This window comes from Engraulis encrasicolus, chromosome 10 (genome assembly GCF_034702125.1).
Source record: "Engraulis encrasicolus isolate BLACKSEA-1 chromosome 10, IST_EnEncr_1.0, whole genome shotgun sequence".
NCBI classification, from domain to species: Eukaryota; Metazoa; Chordata; class Actinopteri; order Clupeiformes; family Engraulidae; genus Engraulis; species Engraulis encrasicolus.
In genome coordinates this window covers 41,474,143-41,497,895 of record NC_085866.1, presented here as the reverse complement: position 1 = coordinate 41,497,895, position 23,753 = coordinate 41,474,143, and the positions used below count along the sequence as shown (strand labels likewise).

The 23,753-nt window shown below is 44.9% G+C and overlaps 1 protein-coding gene across 2 annotated transcripts in view; it reads left to right on the top strand.

Moving 5' to 3' along the window:
• mtor (mechanistic target of rapamycin kinase) overlaps positions 1–23,753 on the top strand; it is a 167,099-nt gene that overhangs the window by 95,757 nt on the left and 47,589 nt on the right. For both annotated transcript variants that reach the window (XM_063208916.1, XM_063208915.1), the window contains exons 31-33: positions 11,556–11,656; positions 13,752–13,867; positions 19,520–19,597. In XM_063208916.1, coding sequence (XP_063064986.1) covers positions 11,556–11,656; positions 13,752–13,867; positions 19,520–19,597 — 295 coding nt within the window. The remainder of the gene's footprint in view (positions 1–11,555; positions 11,657–13,751; positions 13,868–19,519; positions 19,598–23,753) is intronic.

Here is a 23,753-nt window from a genome sequence, read left to right as displayed (position 1 = left end):
TTGATTTCTATGGCTAAAATTGGGCGTTTTTTTCTGCTAAATGCCATTTTTACCCGCACACGACCATCCTAAGCAGCCCAATTGGGCGGGAAACAGCCCAATCTGGCAACACTGCCTGCAAGCTGAGGGAGGGATGATGCATAGAGTCCCAAATAACTGGGTGTGGCCTGTGGAACTTGAGCATTGCAGTGCATTATGGGGATTGTTGTCACAAATCCACAAGCACTAAAAAGTCATTTTCTGCCTTTTCTTGGCCAAGAAGGCACCAAATTAGAAATGTATGTTACTATTCTACTATACATATGACCCACTTTCAGTAACATATTCATGTCTCCACCGGTGGAATGCCCCTTTAAACACTAATGCTGTTTTGTTTGTCGGGGGTGTCGAGGCTCGATAAGCATGACCTGGAAAGAGTTTTTGGAACTTAGGAAGACGCTGAAGACGCACGGAAATGCTGTCGACTTCCTTGGGTCTTTTAGCGTTGTTCTCGACGAGAACAAGTTTCAAATCTCAACAGTTTAAAACTCCTTAGCGATCGCCCATCCATTGATTCTTTTCCAAACTAGGCTACAGTAGCCGTGCCTCTGTTACTTTAGACAGGCCAACTTTCCCCCTGCTGGCGCGCGCTCCCGCGGTGACTGATTTAAATAAATTCACAAATCTGAAAACAATTCACAAATCCCTGAAAACCTTTCAAGCGGAGCTACAAAACTACAAGATCGAAAAGTACGAGAGAGACACAAAGGACTACAGTGATGGGCGGGTTTACACTTGGAACAAGAGAGAAAAGAAGCAACGAAGAACGCGTGCTACTACCCGCCAACAGAACAGGGTTCAGCTCTCCTCTGCAAGCGAATGGGAATCCCCCCAAACAAGTGACGCGGAGACCCAGCAAGATACGCGGTCTTTTTTGCCCAACAGCAAGCCTCACCGAGGAAGAGGAGGAGGACGAGGAGGGGCTCGAGGGGCCACAAGAGGAAGGCCCCCATCAGGACCACCCCGTCGCTCGCCACGGAACCAGTACTAAGCCCCACGCAGAATGTGATCAACATTTCAGGTTTGGAGATCAACCAAACCGAGATGAACGTACTGAGTAATGGTCTATCTTTTTGTCCCACCAACACCGTGAACCCATTCAAACTTAAAGTGGATAGTTTCAAGTTCATTCGTTCTCTACACCTAAAGCACTTCTTCTCCCTCAAGCCAAACGCAAACACAGTCATGCGTAATTCTGAGCCAGCATCAATTCCTAGAGAAGCCACACCTTTCAAACCGAAATCCAACTTTATACCTCACTCGAACCAGAACCCCTCTATAGTAACTTATAAAAATCTGATAGAGAATGACTTTTCCAAAATATGCAATAAAGTACAACGCAAAAGAGGAAACCTGTCAACAATGGAAACCAAATGCCTCAACCAACTGGAGAAGAGAGATGACATCGTCATTCGCCCTGCAGATAAAGGTGGTTCCGTGGTTATTTTATCCAAAGAACAATATAACAGAGGTATAATGTCACAATTGAATGAAAAGACGCATTACACGCTGCTGTCCAAAAATCCACTTGAACAATACAAACAAACAATTGACCAACTAGTGACAACAGCGCACTCCAGAGGTTGGATTACCGAAAGAGAAAGAGACTTCCTAACTGTGAAACATCCCATTTGCCCTGTTTTTTATGGGCTTCCCAAAATCCATAAAGGCCTCGATAATCCCCCACTCAGACCAATTGTATCCAGTATAGGCTGCCTTACCGAACCGCTGTCCCAATACCTAGACTTCTTCCTAAAAAAGTACATGACAGAACTCCCATCCTACCTGGGTGACACAACGGACATTTTAAAAATTCTGGACTCCTTCAAATGTGAAGAGGATTACATGCTGGTGACTTGTGATGTTCAGAGCCTCTACACATGTATTCCACATACAGCTGGCATCGAGGCTCTTACACACTATTTCAACACCCGCCCCCCTGATGTAGTACCCCCCAATTCGTTTCTTTTAACACTTGCAGAAGTAATTTTAACCAAAAATTATTTTCAATACGCTGGTGCGTACTATCTCCAGGAACAAGGGGTCAGTATGGGGAGCTGCTTTGCACCGTCATATGCATGCTTAGTGATGGGATTCTGGGAAGAGCGATTCATTTTCAACCCACAAAGTAACGTTTTTTTGCCCTCTATCCCCTTATGGCGCAGATTTGTGGACGATGTGGTGTTTTTTTGGACTGGCAGTGAAAGCCAACTCAGTAACTTTATGGAGTACATCAACAACACCACCCCTTTCCTCAGGTTCACCAGCGAACACTCAACCGAAAAAATCAACTTCCTTGACCTCACCATATTGAAAAAATCCAATGGAGAGCTAGAAACCACTATTTACCAAAAGACTCTGAGCAGAAACACGCTACTTAGAGCAAACAGCCACCACCCCAAAAATCTAATTAAAAATATTCCAATTGGCCAGTTCCTACGACTGAAAAGGAACTGCACAAATGAAGCCGACTTTGAAAACAAAGCAATGGAGATGGCGCACCGCTTCCGTGAGCGCGGCTATGCCCAAACTGACATCTCCTCAGCCTACCAGCGAGCGAGAACAACGAACAGGGCACACCTCCTGTCAAAGAGAAAGCGCTCCTCTGCCCAAAGACTCTGTTTCTCCACGGAATATTCAGACATTGCTGGTGAAATAAAAAACACTGTGCGTAAACACTGGCACATTTTGCAGTCAGACCCATCCCTAAAAGACATCTGCGCCGAACCCCCCATAATTTCATTCAGACGTTCTCGTTCCTTACGAAGTAGACTTGTGCAGACAACACAAACCCCACCAAAACAACTAACTTGGCTACCATCTCCACCGGAAGGATTTCACAGATGCGGCCGCTGCACGCACTGCTCCAATTCCAGTGACACGAAATACTTCTCCCACCCACACACAGGTAAACGTTTGAAAATCAACACTTTCATAAACTGCAACACGACACTGAAATGTGTATATACTGAAATGCCCATGTGGACTAATTTATGTGGGACAAACAAAACGCTCTCTCAAACTGCGAATAGCTGAGCACAAAGCCGCCATAAGGAACAAAAATATGGACTATGCCATTGCACGTCATTACATCCAAGCCAACCATGGTTCATGCGCATCTTTGAAATTCTGGGGCATAGACAAAATTACACCTCCTCCAAGAGGTGGGGACTTGGTAAAAATATTGCTCAAACGTGAAGCATATTGGATACACACTCTCAACACAGTGGAGCCAAATGGTCTCAATGAGGAATTATGCCTTTCTTGCTTTCTCTGAGTTTACTATGATTATTTCACTTTGGTGTTTGGTGTTTTGTTTCTTATTTTGTTTTTCCATTTTTAAGTTTATTTTTAAGTTTATCTTTGAATTTATTTCACAGAACTTGACAGATGACATGTCAGAACATTTCAGGAGTGCCCTTACTGGCTAATTGCTTTTGACCCACCCCTCACCAGTAACCAATGTAAATTTTTGAGGGAGTGAATGATGTCTTTATTTTCTGGTCAGTGATGTCAGTATGGTTTGACTCTGAAGAAGACGCACACAGCGTCGAAACGTCAGTCATTATGTTTTCACCACAATAAAATACTAAAAAGTATCTGAGTGCTCCAGTCATCCCTGGCCTAGTCTTTCCGAAGTGGACCAGTTTACTCTACATCACAAATCTGACCTTCATGATTTGCTTGCTGCCTACTCATATGGTTAAACAACAAATATAGCAAACATTACAAAAAAGAACAGACAACGAACGCCAGGCTAAGACAGCCTAAGTGAAAAGGAGAATAGTGGAAGCTCGAGGAGGTTTAAGGGGGATTCATACTTGTCGTGACTGGCGCTACCCTCCTTCATACTTCACTCGCGACGATGGCGCGCGCCGTCACGTGACCCAAAATGACGTCACACGCCGTGGCGCGAGCTGCCGTGGCACGAGCTGCCGTGGCACGACGTCGTGCACCCCACATTTTTTGTAACTTGTCGTGCGCCACCAGCGACCATGCAGGTAGGCAGACAAAGCAGGAGTTGCGAAGAGAGGCTACAACTACTGTAGGCTACTACAGAATGGATCCTGCATCATTTTGAGGATAATAAAATGTCCTAGAGAGTTATTTTATCTTCTCTCTTAAATGTTGTTCAGTGAAACAATTGTTTACTTTGTTCAGAAGCACGTTGTGTTCAGCGATCTATTTATAAATTCTGCCGCCAGAACAATGCTCTCACATGGTCTTGGAATGATCTGGCAATGTAGGCTACAACAAAAAATATATGTTTCAATGTGGTAAGTCACAAGTCAGACGTTCAGTAGCCCTACAGCAGCCATGTTTGGCTTTCTATTTTATACATCCGTAGAACTCACGCTGCGAGTTGCGAAAGATACTGCCGTTTCTCTCATGAACAGCAGAGGGCACTTCCGACAATGCGAGCGAAAGCCGCTTCTGAAGTATGAATAGTCTGGCGCAAGTGATGACGTCATTAATGGTTCTCGCGCCAAAGTGCGCACGTGAAGTATGCAGAGCCCTTTAGAATGACAGTATCAGAGGAGGATTGGCGCGACTATCATTACCTATTGCAGAAACACATGTCTTCGTCATGGATAAGAGGGTTGTTGAACATGTTTCAAAATGAACACTTCCCTCAACGTCGGCTATTTTTTCTCTTTCTCTGGGAATGTTTTAGGACCTAAACTCAACTTAAATGGACTCACTGAACTACTAAGCTACAGAACTACTGACTGAGCCGCGCCATGCATTGGCTGCCAGCAGATACAAGCGAGGCAACACAGCGTGAGCGCGCAATCACCTTTGAAGTTCAAGACACTTAGGCCTATATTACAATTACAAATTACAAATTAATTATAAATAATTATATATTTTTAATGTCCATTCGTCCATGGCTTGTAAATTTCGTCTCGTCTTAGTCTCCTTGACGAAAATATTTTTTTATTTTCGTCATATTTTGATTTGCTTGAGGCAATTTTTAGTGCGTCATCGTCTCGTCATCGTCAAGGGAAAAAGGGGCGTTGACGAAATATTTTCGGCATCGTCGTGGTTGACGAAATTAACACTGACACACACACACACACACACACACACACACACACACACACACACACACACACACACACACACACACACACAGATTTGACAGACATTCTATCTCTCTGTTTGTGTAAATGTAAGGGAGAGAGTGGAATAATACTGTCCTGAGTAACTGTATAGTTTGAGGGCAGGTGTTGGGTGGTGGCATTGAGTCAGGGGGTGAAGCAAGAGAAAAGGCTGCCATGTCCAGGCTGCTGTGCCCAGCTATGCCCTGTCCTGCTGAGGCCCTGTGGCCTCCCCTTTCCTCCCCTCTGGCTCCTTAACCTGATGGAGCCTGACATAGCGCACTTTGGCGACTGGGCAAGAGAAGAGGGGAAAATGTGAAGGCTTCCTGTAAGGGGAGCGCTGCTGGGCGCTGCGAGTGCCATTATGAACGTTGCGGGGTTGAGGTACTTTTGCGTAGCCAGGCAGGGCCACTGACAGCATTGACCACGCCAAGGACAAAATCATCTGAAAGGGGCCCCTTTGAGTACATGCAATGTAGTGGGGACATCGTTTTTGAGACTCCTTCTCCCTGGGCCCGGAGCAATGGACCTGTTTGTCCCCCTTGTCATTAGGCCTGACTATGAGCATTCACTTCCCAGACAGAGCACACATAGAGCATCGTCATCGCTTCCTGTAATAATCAACGGCTTGCAGGTCATAATTGATTTACTGGCAAGTGCAATTTTCATAAGCCCGAGAGGAACATGTGTGAGTAAGAATACACAAGTTAAAAATGTTTTAGATGTTCTAAAGCAGGGATGTCAAACTCAGGCCCGGGGGCCAAATTTGGCCCGCGGAGCCATTTTATTTGGCCCGCGAGATCATTTCAAATGTGTATTACAGTTGGCCCACATACACCATAAATGTGTAGCGTATTAAGATTTGAACATGAAAATGCGTATATCACAAGAATATGAGTGGGCCCAGGCCACTGAAACAGCTCACACTCAAATGCAACAGAATACGGTATGTGCAGGCACATTTTAACTATATGGGAATCTGTTTAAACATATATTTAAACATGAGCAATTTAAGTTCATTTTCGTAAAAAAACAACAAATAAAAAGAGTTTGGCCCGCGACTTCACTCCAGATTTTGATTTTGGCCCTCTGTCAATTTGAGTTTGACACCCTTGTTCTAAAGTAAACTTGAACATGCATCAAAAATGCCTTTTAAAAAAACCCTCAAATAATCAATAATGAATTGAACGTCAGTTGTACACGAGTCATTTTCAATTTCCAGATATATTTTTATTGTCCAGGTACAAATACAGCTCCAGGCCTTTTTATTAGAATACCATGAAAAAGTTGATTTATTTCCATAATTCCATCAATAATGTTAAACTGTCATGGATTGTAGATTCATGGCCCAGTTTTTTAACTATTCCAATCATTATTTTTTTTCTTTTTATATACGTTGGCCTTCCAGCTAAAAAAAACCATGAATTGGGGAATTCGCATTATTAGAATATTGTTATAAAATCACATTTTTCTTCATCAAAATTCGGGTCACATTAAATCAGTTGAAATTTGGTACTTTCTACATAACATGCAATGGTCAATACTTGGTTAGGACATTCTCTGTCTTCATAATGGCCATGATGCGTTTAACATTGAAGTCAATGGCAAAAACAGTGCATGGGAGTTATGGAAGCCCAGATATCCTTGATGCTTTGCTGTCAGCTGTTCTTGTTTGTTGACCTGGTGCCCCACACTTCACTCTTCAATATACCCTTTAGATTTCCATGCCACGTTTTGGTGTTAACTCACCATTTAATTCTAACTCAACAGAAATAAAACCCCATTCATTTTCAATGGGGTTTCATTTCTGGTTATTTAGAATTAAACTGGTGAGTTAGCGCCAAAACGTGGCATGGAAATCTACAGGGTATATTGAAGAGTGAAGTGTGGGGTACCAGGTCAACAAACAAGAACAGCTGACAGCAAAGCATCAAGGATATCTGGGCTTCCATAACTCCCATGCACTGTTTTTGCCATTGACTTCAATGTTAAACGCATCATGGCCATTATGAAGACAGAGAATGTCCTAACCAAGTATTGACCATTGCATGTTATGTAGAAAGTACCAAATTTCAACTGATTTAATGTGACCCGAATTTTGATGAAGAAAAATGTGATTTTATAACAATATTCTAATAATGCGAATTCCCCAATTCATGGGTTTTTTGAGGTGGAAGGCCAACGTATATAAAAAGAAAAAAATTAATGATTGGAATAGTTAAAAAACTGGGCCATGAATCTACAATCCATGACAGTTTAACATTATTGATGGAATTATGGAAATAAATCAACTTTTTCATGGTATTCTAATAAAAAGGCCTGGAGCTGTACCTCCCATGGGTCTGAGCATTTCCAAAACTGGTGGTCACGACTTTTTAAAAGATCCTAGTTGTGTTGAAAACACGGCTAATTTGTTTGTACTCTAAGGTCACGGCCCCAATTGGGGTCCTTTCCGAGGCATGCCACCTCAAATTGGCTGGCAGACATGTCATTAGCACACGCGGTCTTGCATCAGTGGAAGGAAACGAGTCACCCAGTTGTGTCATATCCACACGGCGCCAGCCTGCCTTTTGCCCCCTCTCTCTCTCTCTCTTTCTAGCCCCTGAAAGGTTAATTGAACTCGGGCTGTCACTCCTGGAAGGCTGATTAAAGTCGATCTTGGTTAGTAAACAAGAGCAGCTCGTTCTTTACGTGCCCATGACAGAGGTGCGTATGGACTGTGGCCACTAAGTCTCTGGGCGAGGCCACAATGGCTCCTTCATTCAGTCACCACTGCTGCTGTTGCCACTGTACAGTCCAAGTCAGTCACCAGAGCGAACTCATAAAAAGCCCCCGCAAACGCTTACAGTATCACAACAGAAGCCAGATTGTACAGCAAAGGGGTGAGAGATTCTATAGTTGTTCAAAAAATTGTGTTTTTTAATTATTTTTATGTTTTTGGAATAAGATATGCATTTTAAACACGCATTTACAACCTAGCGGAACAAAGTGTCGGGCCGTTTGTCAGCGGGTGTTGAGTGAGAGCCGCCCTGACATGACTTCTGTACTCTAAATTCTCCTCGCGCTCCTGCTGTGTGTCGAACGCGCTCCACTGTACTGTAGGGAAGTGAGGAGGACACAAACACAGCTGTATACACTGCTTCCCTTTTCCACTCTTCATTCCCGGAGCTCATTCATTATATCTGAAGTTGCCAGGTTGTTGTTTTTTTTTTCATTTTTTACTCTCCTTTCCTCCCCACATCTTCCAAAAACATAGTGGAACAAGGTCACAGTTTGTAATTGTTGTGTGCATGTTTCGTTTCTACGTACAACATTTTTTTCCCCCTCTGGCGCCGTTGTCATGGCTACATCCGACACACACGTGTAATGGGTTAAATCTAGAGGTTACGCACTGTGTCCTGCGGTATGGCTGTCTGATGACAATGATAAATGAGAATCATTTTCAAACGTTAAAACATTGGCCCGTCTGTTCTCTCCTTGTTCCATCACGTTATGTAACATCACGTGAATGTCGCCCATGCGTAATGTTGGTTAGTTCTGGTGCACAGGTAACGGGGGGTGGGTGGTGGGCTCTGTTTCCTCTGGCTGAAGCGGGTGGTTTGCTATAGGTCATAGTGGCATGCTGGGGGCCCTCTTTATTTGTCTAACCCCCATATACATTAATACTGTAAGCAGCTGGGGAAGCACTCACCACCAATCCCAGACCCCCATTAAATTGCCTCCCCCAGCATAAACGCACCTAGACCAAGCCTGAGCCCCCCCACCCCCACCCCTTTTTAACTCTAACATTGGTGCACCAACACACTAGACGTCCTCAACAAACGCAGTAAGTCAACCAAGGCTGTCCTTCCAGCACAGCTTCCAGGGTACATAATGAAATGCACCACTCCCCGGCGACACCTAGCCACACACACCGCACCCACACCCACGCCTGCCCCCTCAGGTCCCCAAAGAGTTTAAAGATCTGATTCTGTCCCGCTCCAGGTCACAATATGATGTCATGCCCTTGCGTTTTATCACGGTGGTAGCCGAGGCGCACCACCACGCTTGCTCGCCGGCTGCCCATAAAATGTTCCGCAGCCAACTGGCTGGCTGTCTGACTGCCTGACTGCAGAAGGTTCCATCCAAAAGCTCTGAAGTATTCACTCCACCACACCCACCCCTAGTCAATAAAGGCGAGCACATGGAGGCTCGTACAATGGGAGATTTGTCGACAAAGTCCTGGTGGAACAAGGTTTTATAGAACGGGTTTCGGTTCTCTGTGGCACTCCTAGTCACCGTTTCTCACAAAGACCTTGAATGAACTGTTCTTGTCGGCATTTTGAATTTGTTTAACCAACAGACCGTCGGTTTGGCCCAGGCCCAGTCACTGAATTAATTTACCAAACTGACTTTTGACCTTACATAATGGCAATTTGTGATTTATTTATTTATTTTTCGCGCACCTCAAAGCTGAAAGGTGCTTTGAAAATGAACCAGTACAGTCACAACTCAAGATACTAGGATACTGTGTAAAGAATGACATTTCACACTTAATTATTTAGGTGCTGTCTTTCGTTCTTAGACCTTCATTCAGGTGCATTTACCTGAAACAATGTAGTGAAATGAATAATGAATAATGAATCTATCTAGTCTATGCGATTTCCTATAGATTCCTGGTTAATGTCCATATGGGTCATTCCACGCCAAATCAACAAGAGCCCGCGCACTTAGGTCTCAAAAAATTCTGAAAATATTACCAAGTGTACCCGTGGTACTTAAGAGAAACACTGTAAATTTATTTGAATGAAAGATGTATCCTCTCCGTGTTACAGCCAATTTTAATGGGGGAGGGGGGTGCCCATTTTGTTCACACTATTTTTTTTGTCAAAGTTCACAAGCCCGTAGCTCAATAACTAAACCATGTAGGAAGTTCACATTTGGCATGCTGGTACATAGATAGGAATAATTAGTTGCTAAACTGTCAGTTTTGGTCTGTATGATCCTGCATCGTCATAGCATTCCCTCAAAGATGATACAAATTGTACTGGAGTTTTTGGCTGTGCTCTGTTTAGGCCTTCAGAAGACATATTTGTGCCCAACATAGCCTCTTGATTTTTTCCCCTTGTAGAGACAAGTGGGAACACTCTCATAAAAAGCTATAAATAGAAAGGAAATCCCATCAGTGTTTGACCAGAAGACCTCACAAGTCTGACAAATCATTTTGGGTGTCATTTTCAGAGCTCCAGAACCCCTTGTGGGATTGTCCACAGATTTTTATTTTATTTTTTTCTTCATTCTCCATGAATTCTTCTTTTTAAAAATGCCAATGAGACTTGTCTTATGTGATGTTTTCTTTTATAATTTCCAACCTGAACATGGGCAACATGCACATTGAGAGCAATATGTTTTCTATGCGTTTCTTCCGCTGCCATCTACTGGTCAAAAAAAGTAACAACATGACTCTTTGTGCCTGACCTACTGTCTCTTTTGGTGTGCGAACCTTCTCCCACACTGAACGCTCCTGAAATCATTGAAATTAAAAGGGATACCTGCACCCCTGCACAGGGACTCTCGGGTGATCATGTCCGGGCAAAATTTGCATTTGATTATTTAGTATTTACATTAAATGTTATCAAAATCATGTTGCTCTCTTTTTGCATTTTGCCCATGTTCAGGGTGGAAATTAAAAAAGAAAACATCACATAAGACAAGTCTCATTGGCATTTTTAAAAAGAAGACTTCATGGAGAATGAAGAAAAAAATTAAATACAAATCTGTGGACAATCCCACAAGGGGTTCTTGAGCTCTGAAAATGACACCCAAAATGATTTGTCAGACTTGTGAGGTCTTCTGGTCAAACACTGATGGGGTTTCCTTTCTATTTATAGCTTTTTATGAGAGTGTTCCTACTTGTCTCTACAAGGGGAAAAAATCAAGAGGCTATGTTGGGCACAAATATGTCTTCTGAAGGCCTAAACAGAGCACAGCCAAAAACTCCAGTACAATTTGATTCATCTTTGAGGGAATGCTATGACGATGCAGGATCATACAGACCAAAACTGACAGTTTAGCAACTAATTATTCATATATCTATGTACCAACATGCCAAATTTGAGCATCCTACATGGTTTAGTTATTGAGCTACGGGCTTGTGAACTTTGACAAAAAAAAGAGTGTGAACAAAATGGGCACCCCCCTCCCCCAGTAAAATTGGCTGTAACACGGAGAGTATACATTTTTCATTCAAATAAATGTACAGTGTTTCTCTTAAGTACCACGGGTACACTTGGTAATATTTTCAGAATTTTTTGAGACCTAAGTGCGCGGGCTCTTGTTGATTTGGCGTGGAATGTCCATATGTGTGTCTGTGCTTTGTGTATACGGTATGATAGGTTCAGTTGCATTAATGCCTATATGTGTGTGTCTTTTTAGGGGGCAGCTCCACCAGCAGTGCTGTGAGGAGTGGACTCTGGTGAGTGAGGAGACTCAGGCCAAGATGGCTCGAATGGCTGCTGCTGCCGCTTGGGGCCTGGGTAAGATCACATCTCCTTAACGTCTTTGCGCAGAGCATATGTTACAACCTTAATGTCACCAAAATTGTAATGACCAAGTCTAAACCTGTTACGTAAGGCTGTCAGTAATGTCATCTTAATGATGTTAGGATTTAGTGGAGCCTTTTCAGCTCAAGACTAAATGGGCCACCTACTTGGCAATACTGGACAGTATACCAAACGAAAATAATCACAGTACTGTATATTTTTTCCTCATGTTGTCCGATATGATCATATTTCTGTATTTCCATTATCAAATTCATCATAATTAAACCATCACGGCCACACAACTGACTCATTGTATGATTGGATGATTTTTCCATGAACAATGACATCAGCTTCATGTCTTGCTTGATTCAATATAGCTGTGTTGGTCACTGTAACTGAACTCAATTTTATTGTGATTGCTGATATCGATCGATCAACTGCCTAGCAGACTATCATACATTTCCATTCCAACTTGCGTGACTGTTCTTTCCCTTACTGGCGGAACTGTTTTTCCTGCCTTAAGCACTATAGTTTCAACAGCTCCACAGACGCCTGTATTACGGCACATTACTGTATATTCTACTGTATATCGTTTTTCTGTAAACCTTGCATCACAAAGAGACATTGAAACGTTTTATGGGCTTTGACCCTCGAGAGATTCACTAGTTTTTAAGAGCCCTGTCCACAGCCCCCAAACTGCTCACCCCCATACCGCTCCCCCCACCATAGTTTGTTGCCTTTATCTGGGGGCAGCTGCACCTCGTGAACCCCCCCCCTGCCACACGTCTGTGCCGCGCTCCGTTTGCTGTCCGTCAGCGGCGGCCGGGGGAAGAGGCCACGGTCGTAATGTTAGCCAAGGCGGAAAAACACTTCTCCTTAAGTCTGCTGCTGCAAGCCTGTACAGTACAGCACAGGGCTCCCCCTTCTCAGACCACAGCCACCGCTCAGTGTAAATAAATGAACTGGGCTCCTGGAGGGCCCTGCTGAAACTCTAATCCTTTAGTCCAACACTCGCTCACTTGTGTGCACACAGGCCACTGTAGCCAAAGCAAAGCAAGGGGCCCCATTCTCGAGTGTGTGTGCGCGCGCGTGTGTGAGTGCGCGCATGCCCACTTGTGTGTGTGTGTGTGTGTGTGTGTGTGTGTGTGTGTGTGTGTGTGTGTGTGTGTGTGTGTGTGTGTGCATGTGCGTGCGCGCATGCGTGGATGTGTGTGTGTGCATGTGCGCGCAAGTGTGTATATTTATGTAGGCACCTCCATCCAGTCCATCATGCGAAGATCAATAAATAAACAGCCATGTCCTTGAACAAAGTTGGGTGCCAACTCGGGGTACCATGGAAGTGTAGACATGTGTGTAGTTCCCCACTTTGAACCTCATCGTTTAGTCTTATTAACTCTATCTATCCCCATGTGACCGTATGCCTCAGAGAGTTGCGTTTCCCCCCGCCTCTCTCCCCTTGTTCATCGGCATATGAAGTGGCCTGACAATTTAGGGGTTCCATGCTATAGCCTTATGTAGTGACTCACACTTCCTCCTAATAGTTTTCAGGTTTCGAAGACGGAGAACTTAAATTACATCATGTGTAATTTTTTAACACGCGTACAGCACACCATCGCACACTCACACCATCTCACACATCACTCCCAGGTAGCGTCTGCCAGAGGCCCTTGTGACTGCAAGCAGATGGCTCCGTGTTATAAGCCAACGGTCCAGTTGCTGCGAGCACTAAACTCAACAGGGGTGCTGAAAAAAAATATGACCCCCAGGTCCAGCTCCAACTCCATCCTCATCCCCATCACTTAGCTCCAGCTAATTCCCTATTCCATCCAGAGATGTGTCTCTCGACAGCGTCGTTGCTGAATAAGTTAGTAACTTACTTGGTTGCAATGCTATTTCCCATTGGTAAGTTGCTAACGGGTTAGCAACGATGCTCTCTAGAAACGGGGCCCAAAGGAATGGACTGATAATATATTCCACAGTGGCTGCCTGGCTTGCTTGCCGTTCCTGGCTGCCTGCCGTTTTGATGTGGGGGTGTTTATTATGTTACTGTCCTTGGCTCTCCCCCTTCCCTTCCCTTCCCTTCCCGTAGGCCACTGGGACAGCATGGAGGAGTACACCTGCATGATCCCCCGCGACACCCATGACGGCGCCTTCTACAGGGCGGTGCTGGCACTGCACCAGGACCTCTTCTCCCTCGCCCAGCAGGTGGGTAAAACGGGGCACCAGACAGAGGTGTCCAAATCCCGCTCCAGAAGGTAAAAATCCCTGCCACAGTTTCCTTCCAACACAGACTACTGGCTTGTCCACCTGTCTTGAACGCTAATTAGGATCAGCTGATTCTGAGCCAGTTGGACCTAATTTTGTGGCAGTGTTTTCACTTTCTGGAACCGGGATTGGCACCTATCGGTATACGTGGCACCATGACTCAGCAATCATAAAACCATCCAGTAAAGCTGTATATATCAGTTTCAGGAAATTAATCATAACAAAGCACAGTAGCACAATATCATGTCTGTATGTACCATATTACATCAGCATTTCTCTTTCATGAAGGTGTTTAAACATGGCACCATTTGACAGTTATCCCATTTGCGATGAGGTCGGACACATTCCATTTTGGAGCAAATCAGGGTGTATGACTGCCAATGTGAGACTTTTGTAAAGAAATGAAGTCACATCTGTGTAGTCTTTACATTTCTATGATGTCTGTGCCGCTCACGTACAGTGTACACACCATATGCAATGAATCCTGCTTCACAGATGTCTGATGTCACTTGAAAAGGGACCATCCACACACTTGCACATGCAACTACAGAGACTATCTATGAGATAGTTGTACCAGATTCAGAAAGTTGAAAGTCTTTTCCCACCTGTGCACTTAACACCTACATGAATGATCTGATATTCCTGACTTATTTGCTGCTACCTTGGCCTGCACTCCATGGAAGAAAAAAGGATGTATCTTAATGGAACAATCCAGGTAAAATTAAGAATGAATGAAATAAAAAATGACAAAGTTTCAGGAGTTAGTAACAGTTGCTAGGAACACATTCCAACTGACCATGTGGCGAAACCTTTAGTCTGAAATATTCCACCTCTGCATTACTATTCCCATGTCGGCCCTGAGAGACTGTGAGAACGCCGACGGGCTACCACTACAGTAGTGTAGAACATTCACGCTACATGACGCATCTTAAAACGCCCATTTGTCAGAATGATACGCTAACAAATCGTGGGGTTGATGCATGCAGTGACTGACTAACGGACTGGCCGCACAGCACAGCTGTCTTGGGTTGTATTCAAAGCAGAGCGTGTGCAGTGGAGCACGTTACTCAGTCAACATTAGCAGCAGCAGGACCAGGACCAGGGGTAGGAGGAGATGGGGCAAGGAAGTGACTCAGACTCAACTTTGTGGCTTTTTACTTACTTACTCACACTCACACGCTTTCTCTCTTTGCACTTGCTCTGGCAGTATCGTCACAAGTGTGTGTGTGTGAGTGTGTGTGTATTATGTAAGAGGCCCCAGCTATAAATCTTCTCCCTCCTCCATCCCTCCATCCATCCCCTCAGCCTGGGAATAAAACAAGCTGGCCTGGCTTGGTCTGGCCTGGCTTGGTCTGGCCTGGTCTGGTCTGGTCTGTGGACGAATGCAGTGATGTTTGGTGTCACTGAGGTCTGGCAGTGTACTTCCTGACAGCATTAGCTACAGCTACAGCATGTGCGTTTAACATCAGCGCTGTGTCTGTGGGTGGGTGGATGGATGAGTGCATGTGTGTTTCTGAGTGTGTGTGTGTGTCTGTGTGTATGTATGTGTGTGTGTGCACGTGCGTGTGTTTGTGTGTGGGGGGGCGATTGTGAGCATGTGTTTGTATGCATGCATGCGAGCATGTGGTTGTTTGTGTACGTGATTGTGCGTGTGTGTGTGTGTTAGAGTGTGAGCATGTGGTTGTGTGCGTGTGTGTGTGTGTGCACGCGTGTGTGTTTGTGTGAGAATGGTAACCATGTATGTGTGCATGTGTGTTTGTGTGTATGTCTTAATGTGTGTTTGTGTGAGAATGGTACCCATGTACAGTGTTCCCACGGGTCATGGAATTTCTGGAATATCATGGAATTTCATAAATGTTTTTCCAGTCATGGAAAGTCATGGAATTTTACCATTTTGCATGCATAGTCATGGAATATCATGGAATTTTCTAGTAGTTGTGTAAAAGCAAAAACTTTTTTGTTTGGTGTATAACATTGTTTCTTACTGGTTATACTACAACGCTTCACCAGAGACAGTAACGTTTTGCGCTGTAAAGTGCAACATTCTAGAATGCAATGAGGCCACTGAAGTCTGGTGGTGGCTCGCTGTCGGCTCTAGGGTTGAAGATAATCTTCAGTTTTCACACTTTAAGAAACTTTTTAACATCATTTCTTTTTACCGAAATGGTCATGGAAATTCATTTTTTCGGTCTGGAAAGTCATGGAAAATCATGGAATTTTATATCTGAATTAGAGTGGGAACCCTGCATGTATGTGTGCATGTGTGTTTGTGTGTATGTCTTAATGTGTGTGTGTGTGTGTGTGTGTGTGTGTGTGTGTGCGTGCGTGTGTTTTGATGAGCTCATGGAGCGTCCCAGCAGAGGATTGGTCATGGTCACATCCCATGCTCCTGGCCACAGATGATGACAGCAGACCTGCTTCTCTGCAGGGGGAGTAGCAGGTCACTCCTCACATCATACACTACAAGGGGCCTCTACCATGCTCTCACACACTCTCTGAACTCTGAGACCCCAACAATAACACACGCACACACACACACACACACACACACACACACACGCACACGCACACAAGCGCAGAATTTCACTACCGAGTCTGTGCAAGTGCATACTCACACACACACACATGCACATGCACGCACACACAAGAAGATATACATTTCACATACACATTTAAACACACACACACACACACACTTACACGCGCCAGACCATTGTCTAATTGTCTAATCAGCCCCAGGTCTAGGTCTGGGCTGCGTGGCTCTGCTCTCCCCCGTATGCGGAGGTTATCCCTGCACAACAAGACCAGGCCAGCCAAAAGGAACCAGATGTGGCCGGGCAGGGGGCTCAGGAGATCAGCCTGGGCCCAAGCCTCTCTTCCGGTCACGCATGATAACTCCTCCACTCACTCCCTCTCCTTAGAGAGACTCACCTTTGCTGAGAGACAATTATTGACTTTCTCTTATTCCTTTATTTCATTTTATTCATGAAGCATTGATTTATTTTGGGAGGATTTGTTTTTACTCTTATAAGATTTAAGACCTTGGAGAAAAGCAAGATGGAGGCCTTGATAAATAGGTGGCCTCGGAGCCAAAACTTGGCTGTTGTGGGGGCTTTTCAACTCGTCTTATCTACTGTGGTCCATTGTTTTGGCTCTGCAAGGGCATGGCGTCTGTCTAGCATAGCACTGCAGGCTTCTCTGTCCTCCCCCTGCGAGTCCGAGCGGGGTGGACAGACAGTCTGATCTCATCCCTTGGCTGGGACACACCTGCCTGGACCAGTGTGGATCCCCTGTAAAATTAGTCCTCCTGCCTCGCATGCGTCACCCCTGCCTTTTCACAATGCACTTTTAAAGCATTTTTAAATAGACAAAATTGTTTTATCCTAAACTTTTATAGACAACTCCTTCCAAAAAATATGGTCTCTGAACTTGTCCAGGTTGTATCCTTGAATTGTTGAACGGAATGTCCAGGGTTTTTGATCACATCACAGAGAAAAAAATCTGTGCTCTCAACATGTTTGTCACAATCACTTCTAGGAATTGTAAGCGTGTAAAAGTGTGAACTCCCTTGTTAGTGCTCTCGGGTGTGGGAATGAACATTCCTGACATCTTTAGTGGCACCTCATCAACCTCCAGCAGTGGATCCCCTCTCCTCCGTCCCACTCTCCTCTATCCCCCTCTCCTCTATCCCCTCCTCATCTCCTCTGTCACCTCCCCCTCCCCCTCTCCTCTATCCCTGTCTCCTCTGTCACCTCCCCCTCTACTCTTCCTCCTCTTGCCTGCAGCAGCTGCCTCTGACGGCCAGGTCTCGTTTGAAGGGTCCCTCAGCTCCGCTCTGCTCTGTTCTAGTCACTATATTATTGTGACCTGGGGAATAGAGTCATCCCCCACCAGGCAATAAATCACACAAGCTCTCTGTTGAAGTATTGCAGTGGGCTGTCTCGTTTAAGTCCCGAGCCTAAGACGACCTTGCTTTGAAAAGACACTCGTTCTTTGTTTTTGTTTTTTTGTCTTTCCCCTGCCATCAGGAGGGTGTTTGTTCGTCAGGATGTCAAGTTGACCTTTTCTTTGAAAAGACAGAGCCTCTTTTTGCGTTTTTTTGGTGGGGGTTTTTGTAGTCAGGCCAGGGGGTGAGTTTGCAGGATGTCAACGATCGGTGAGGTACAGTTACATAATAGGCTATCGTAAACAGGTTTAGGAGTGTGTGGAGTTTGTTTTTTTTCCGCAGTGTTTTATCCGCGGGCCGCGCTGAGTCTTAGGCTTTGGCATGGCGTCTGAACCAGTGAGCAGGGGCGGTGGGGCTGGGGTGGGCTAAGGAGCAGGCACCCAGCTGTGGCCGCAGACACCCTTGCATGGTGTTAACAGGCAGGCGGGGTCAACTTATCAAAGCAGGCGGAGGTGCCGAATTTGGCAAGCATTCAAAGAAGCGTCCATGCATGTGTACTGTACTACTCTAGGATTAGCTGTGTGTGTGTATGTGTGTGTGTGTGTGTGTGTGTGTGTGTGTGTGTGTGTGTGTGTGTGTGTGTGTGTGTGTGTGTGTGTGTGTGTGTGTGTGTGTGTGTGTGTGTGTGTGTGTGTGTGTGTCTCTGTGTGCAATTGTGTGCGTTTTTTCGTACATGTTGGAGTGTGTAGTGTGTGTTTGGGATGGAGTTGACTGCATTCCTGCAGTGGCGTTGTGCGATGGGGTCTATTAGGTAAAGTACAGTAAGGCAGATCATTAACTGCAGGCCCTGGGAGACCAGGGGGCTTGGAGCTGACTCAGAGGAATATGCGGTAACAAGCCCCCCCCCCAAGTTCCAACCACCCCTCACACACACACACACACACACACACACACACACACACACACACACACACACACACATACAAATATGTGCATACACATGCATGCACAGTGCTGCGTACCGAAGAGCGGGACGGGACCCCCCTCAGCCCATCAGCTTCATCCCACAGGCTCCTCATTAAAGCGTGTTTGTTGCCTGCGCAGGGGAAAGAGCATTAAAAGAGCGTTAATGTAGGCCCTCATAACTAGGTACCCCAAGGTTCCCCCCCTTCCCCCCCCACCCCAGTTCTAACCACCATCCCTGTCCATGTCCCCTATGCCCATGCTTGTGGTTCTTCTTGGAGGAAGTAACACATTCAGCCTCTCCCATTATGTCAGGCAGGAGCAGTGGGTGGTGGGGAGCGAGAAAGCCTCCACACGGGTGTAAACATGCATGTGGGTGACAGATGTCCATCAGTGATGCATGCTCTTGGCCACGGCGCCTGAACTTGGTCTGTTAGCCCGCCCGCTGTTTGTTTTTCTCTGGGTTTTTAGTAGATTAGAAACTGTTTACTTACTTATAACGCCTATGTGGCGTTAATTATATTTTATGTATTTTACCAGAAGTACAAAGATTCAGCTCTTCCTAGGAGTCCAGCCCAAGGTGGCAGCAAATAAAAAAGTCTAACATGTAGTAACAACACCAAAAGGCAAATACAATATACGGTATCATGTACAGTAGGAGCAAACTTGTGCCTGTTTCTCAGAAGAATTTGACAGAAAAGTAATTTGTTAAAAAATGTGTGTTTATGGGTTTTCTATTGCAGTGTATTGACAAGGCCAGAGACCTCCTGGATGCAGAGCTGACTGCCATGGCTGGGGAGAGCTACAGTCGTGCGTACGGGGTAAGAAAACTGCTCTGTTATACTGTAGACTCCAGATGCACAGCCAATCACCCCTGTGCAAGTGAAAGTGATGACCCACTCGTCATTGTGAACAAACAATGACAACGTTTAGGGTTGCCCTGTTGCCCGGGTGAGGCATAAATGCAATTTCGTTGTATGGAATGAGCACTGTGAGCTGTGGAGTGCTGTGTCACAATGACAATTGGAGTTTCCCAGGTGGGCTTTCATATTACCCGTCACACATGAGCAGTCAAAGGCTTTTGACTAAGATTGGACGTCTTAGCCAAAGGGTCTCAGATTCAGTTCCCCATAGGTTCCTTAGTATGGCAATGTCCCCACATGGGGCACCATTGTCATAGCATAGAGGCTACAGTGAGGAGAACAAGTATTTGATACACTGCTGATTTCTTAGGTTTTCCCACTTGTAACGCATGTAGAAGTCTGTAATTTCTATCATAGGTACTCTACAACTGTGAGTTATGAAATCTAAAACAAAAATCCAGAATATCACAGGAGATCATTTTTAAATAATGAATTTGCATTTTATTACAGGATATAAGTAGTTGGTCATCTATTAACCAGTAAGATATTTGGCTCTCACAAATGTGTTAGTTCTTCTTTAAGAAGCCCACTTGTTCTCCACTCATTACCTGTATTAACTGCACCTGTTTGAACTCATTAACCTGTACAAAAGACACCTGTCCACACAATCAATCAGACTCCAACCTCTCCACAATGCCCAAGACCAAAGAGCTGAGTAAGGACATCAGGGATAAAATTGTAGACTTGCACAACGCTGGGATGGGCTACAGGACAGTAGCCAAACAGCTTTGTGAGAAGGCAACAACTGTTGGTGCAATTATTCAGGCATGAAAATCCCTCACCTTTCGGCGAAATTCGCCGTTTTGAAATCAAAATGGGTCATTTCTGTGAATCGTGAGAAAAGTGTAGTGCCAACTTACTGTAACATTGTGTAGCGCTCTACCGCAGAAAACTTCATAAAGTTTCAGGAGAGATTCCACAACTGACAATGACATTTGACCAATAACAGCATTTGTTGCTGTCGGCACAGCCAATAACGTGAACGAGCTCTATCTAAGTCCCGCCCTTCGTACTTCTCTTTAAAAGCGCAGGTGTCACTTTGGTCTGCGGGGCTGGCGTGGTTGTATCAAATCTTTCTTTATAGTTCTTGAACATCTCTGATTGTAAGAAAATGTCCAAACGATCTGTCACAGATAGTCTACACGTTTCCCAGAGAGGTAGCTATTTGAGATCATGATTCTTGTTATGACAACATCAAGACGCAAGCATTTCGATGAGAAGTGAGTGGATGTAGTTAGCCACAGTGGTTAAGCTGTTTTTCCTAATACTTTGAAAACGCATTTGCCCTGCTCACGTGAAAAAGTATTTATTCTCAAAAGAGCTCCGTTAATGAAAGCTTGGGTAGGCCTAGCCTTTCCTTCTTCTAGCCTTTTCCCGACGGCTATTTTAACGGGTCTGTGCGCTACGAAATGGCGAAACTATCTAGTAGGCGCTACGGGGACGAAGCGCATATAGGCGACGCGAGGCATTCAACATCATGCTTCGAATCATATGCTGCGGCTTCTTATAGCACGCACGAGAGAGAGAGAGAGGGAGAAAGAGCGAAGCCTAACTTAGTCAATCGTTTGACACGGGACAAATTGTTATAGGAATCATGCCAAGTTTTTTTGTAATCCCTATAGCCTACATCTAAATGATATATTAAAAATCTACTGATTTATATTTAGTGGAACACGGTCAAACAGTTTTTTTCAAGGTCAAAGTTGTAGCTTTCCTATTATTTTTTTTCATAGGGGAACACATATACTAGGCGAATGGACTAAAATTTCAGTAGTTTATCCAAACTGTGACAAAGATTTTTTTGTATTACAAGTTGTCTGAAATATGATGAATAACTGTTCAAACGAGATCACAACCAGGCAAGCGTTGAGGGGACATTGGATAGTGTTGAGAGCAGGAGGGGTGCTTAGTTGACATTGGGGGGCATATTTTACCTATCTATCTATCTATCGATCTATCTATCGATCTATCTATCGATCTATCTATCTGCCCCCCTCATCAGACATGACAGCATGACAATCATGAAGTAACGAAGATGGTTGGCAGTTCTTCTTATGTTCACTGTCCCTGGGTCGCTACAGTATGCTTAAAATTCATCATTTAAAGATGGTTTTAGCTAAATTTTCTCCCATGTTAGACCATGCCCCCAGACCCCCCTAGTATGACTCTTATACAACACTATTCCCCCAAAACGCCACCAGAGAGAGTAGAGAGAGAGAGAGGTTCCATTGGCTCATTGTTTCCGGGTTCTATTGTGGGGGGGGGGGGGGGGAAATCCCCCTTTAGGCAGACCTAGGCAGACCTAAGGACTGTTCTATTCAATGCTAGGAGCATTATGACACGCCCCTTTAGGCAGACCGGAACCTGGTCACGTTAGGTGCCCATAGAAACCTATTATGTTGGCATATCTCTATATACTTAAAGAATCTCTGACGCCACTGCACACCACACATGCGCGCACACCACTGCAGCACAGACGCCGCTCCGTGCCACCGTACCACGCCGCACCTTTCTCACCTTTTTCACCCCTGACCCGTTTTCATGCCTGATTATTGGAAAATGGAACAAATTTAAGACAACTGTCAATCTCCCTCGGACTGGGGCTCCATGCAAGATCTCACCTCGTGGGGTCTCAATGATCCTAAGAAAGGTGAGAAATCAGCCCAGAACTACACGGGAGGAGCTGGTCAATGACCTGAAAAGAGCTGGGAGAACAGTCTCAAAGAATACCATCACCAATACACTACGCCGTCAAGGATTAAAATCCTGCCGTGCACGCAAGGTGCCCCTCCTCGAGCCAACGCATGTCAAAGCCCGTCTTCAGTTTGCAAATGACCATCTGGATGATCTAGAGGAGGAATGGGAGAAGGTCATGTGGTCTGATGAAACAAAAATAGAACTTTCTGGGTTTAACTCCACTCGTCGTGTTTGGAGGAAAAAGAATGAGGAGTACAACCCCAAGAACACCATCCCAACCATGAAGCATGGCGGTGGAAACATCATTCTTTGGGGATGCTTTTCTGCAAAGGGGACAGAATGACTGCACCGTATTGAGGTAAGGATGGATGGGGCCATGTATCAGGAGATCTTGGCCAACAACCTCCTTCCCTCAGTAAGAGCATTGAAGATGGGTCGAGGCTGGGTCTTCCAACATGACAATGACCCGAAGCACACAGCCAGGGCAAGGAGTGGCTCTGTAAGAAGCATATCAAGGTTCTGGCGTGGCCTAGCCAGTCTCCAGACCTAAACCCAATAGAGAATCTTTGGAGGGAGCTCAAACTCCGTGTTTCTCAGCGACAGCCCCAAAACCTGAAGGCTCTAGAGGAGATCTGTATGGAGGAGTGGGTCAAAATCCCTGCTGTAATGTATGCAAACCTGGTCAAGAACGACAGAAAAAGTCTGATCTCCGTCATTGCAAACAAAGGTTTCTGTACCAAATATTAACCTCTGTTTTTCTGATGTATCAAATACTTCTTTCATGCAATAAAATGGGGAAAAAATCATTTAAAAATCATAAAATGTGATTTCCTGGATTTTTGTTTCGCATTCCATCACTCTTGGTCTTAGAGTACCTATGATAGAAATTACAGACTTCTAAATGCGTCACAAGAGGGAAAACCTCAGCAGTGTAAAAAAAATCATTTGGAGAACAAAAATATTTGTTCTCCCCACTGTATTTTTCACTGTGTGTGTGCAGCATCAGGACCACTGCAATCACTTTCACTTTTTCACTGCTGTGATCTTCCCAGCACTGCCACATATGCACATGCCCTCTTACCTCACCACTGACAGCAGTGGGGGCAAGAACACCGCAGGGCGTTCACAACAACAGTGCTGTGACCTTCACTGCTATCCACTTGCGTAAGAGAAATGTGCACCACTGGTTTCCATTGGTGGACACATCACTGTTCGTTAAATTATTTATCCTATGCAGATGTTCTCAGAACCATGTTGGCCTGCACAACAATATCCTGAGGCAACAGGACACCAAAGAGGAACGAAAAGAGAAATTTAGAGTGATCCACCCGTTTCTGAAGTTCCTAAGATTGGCGCA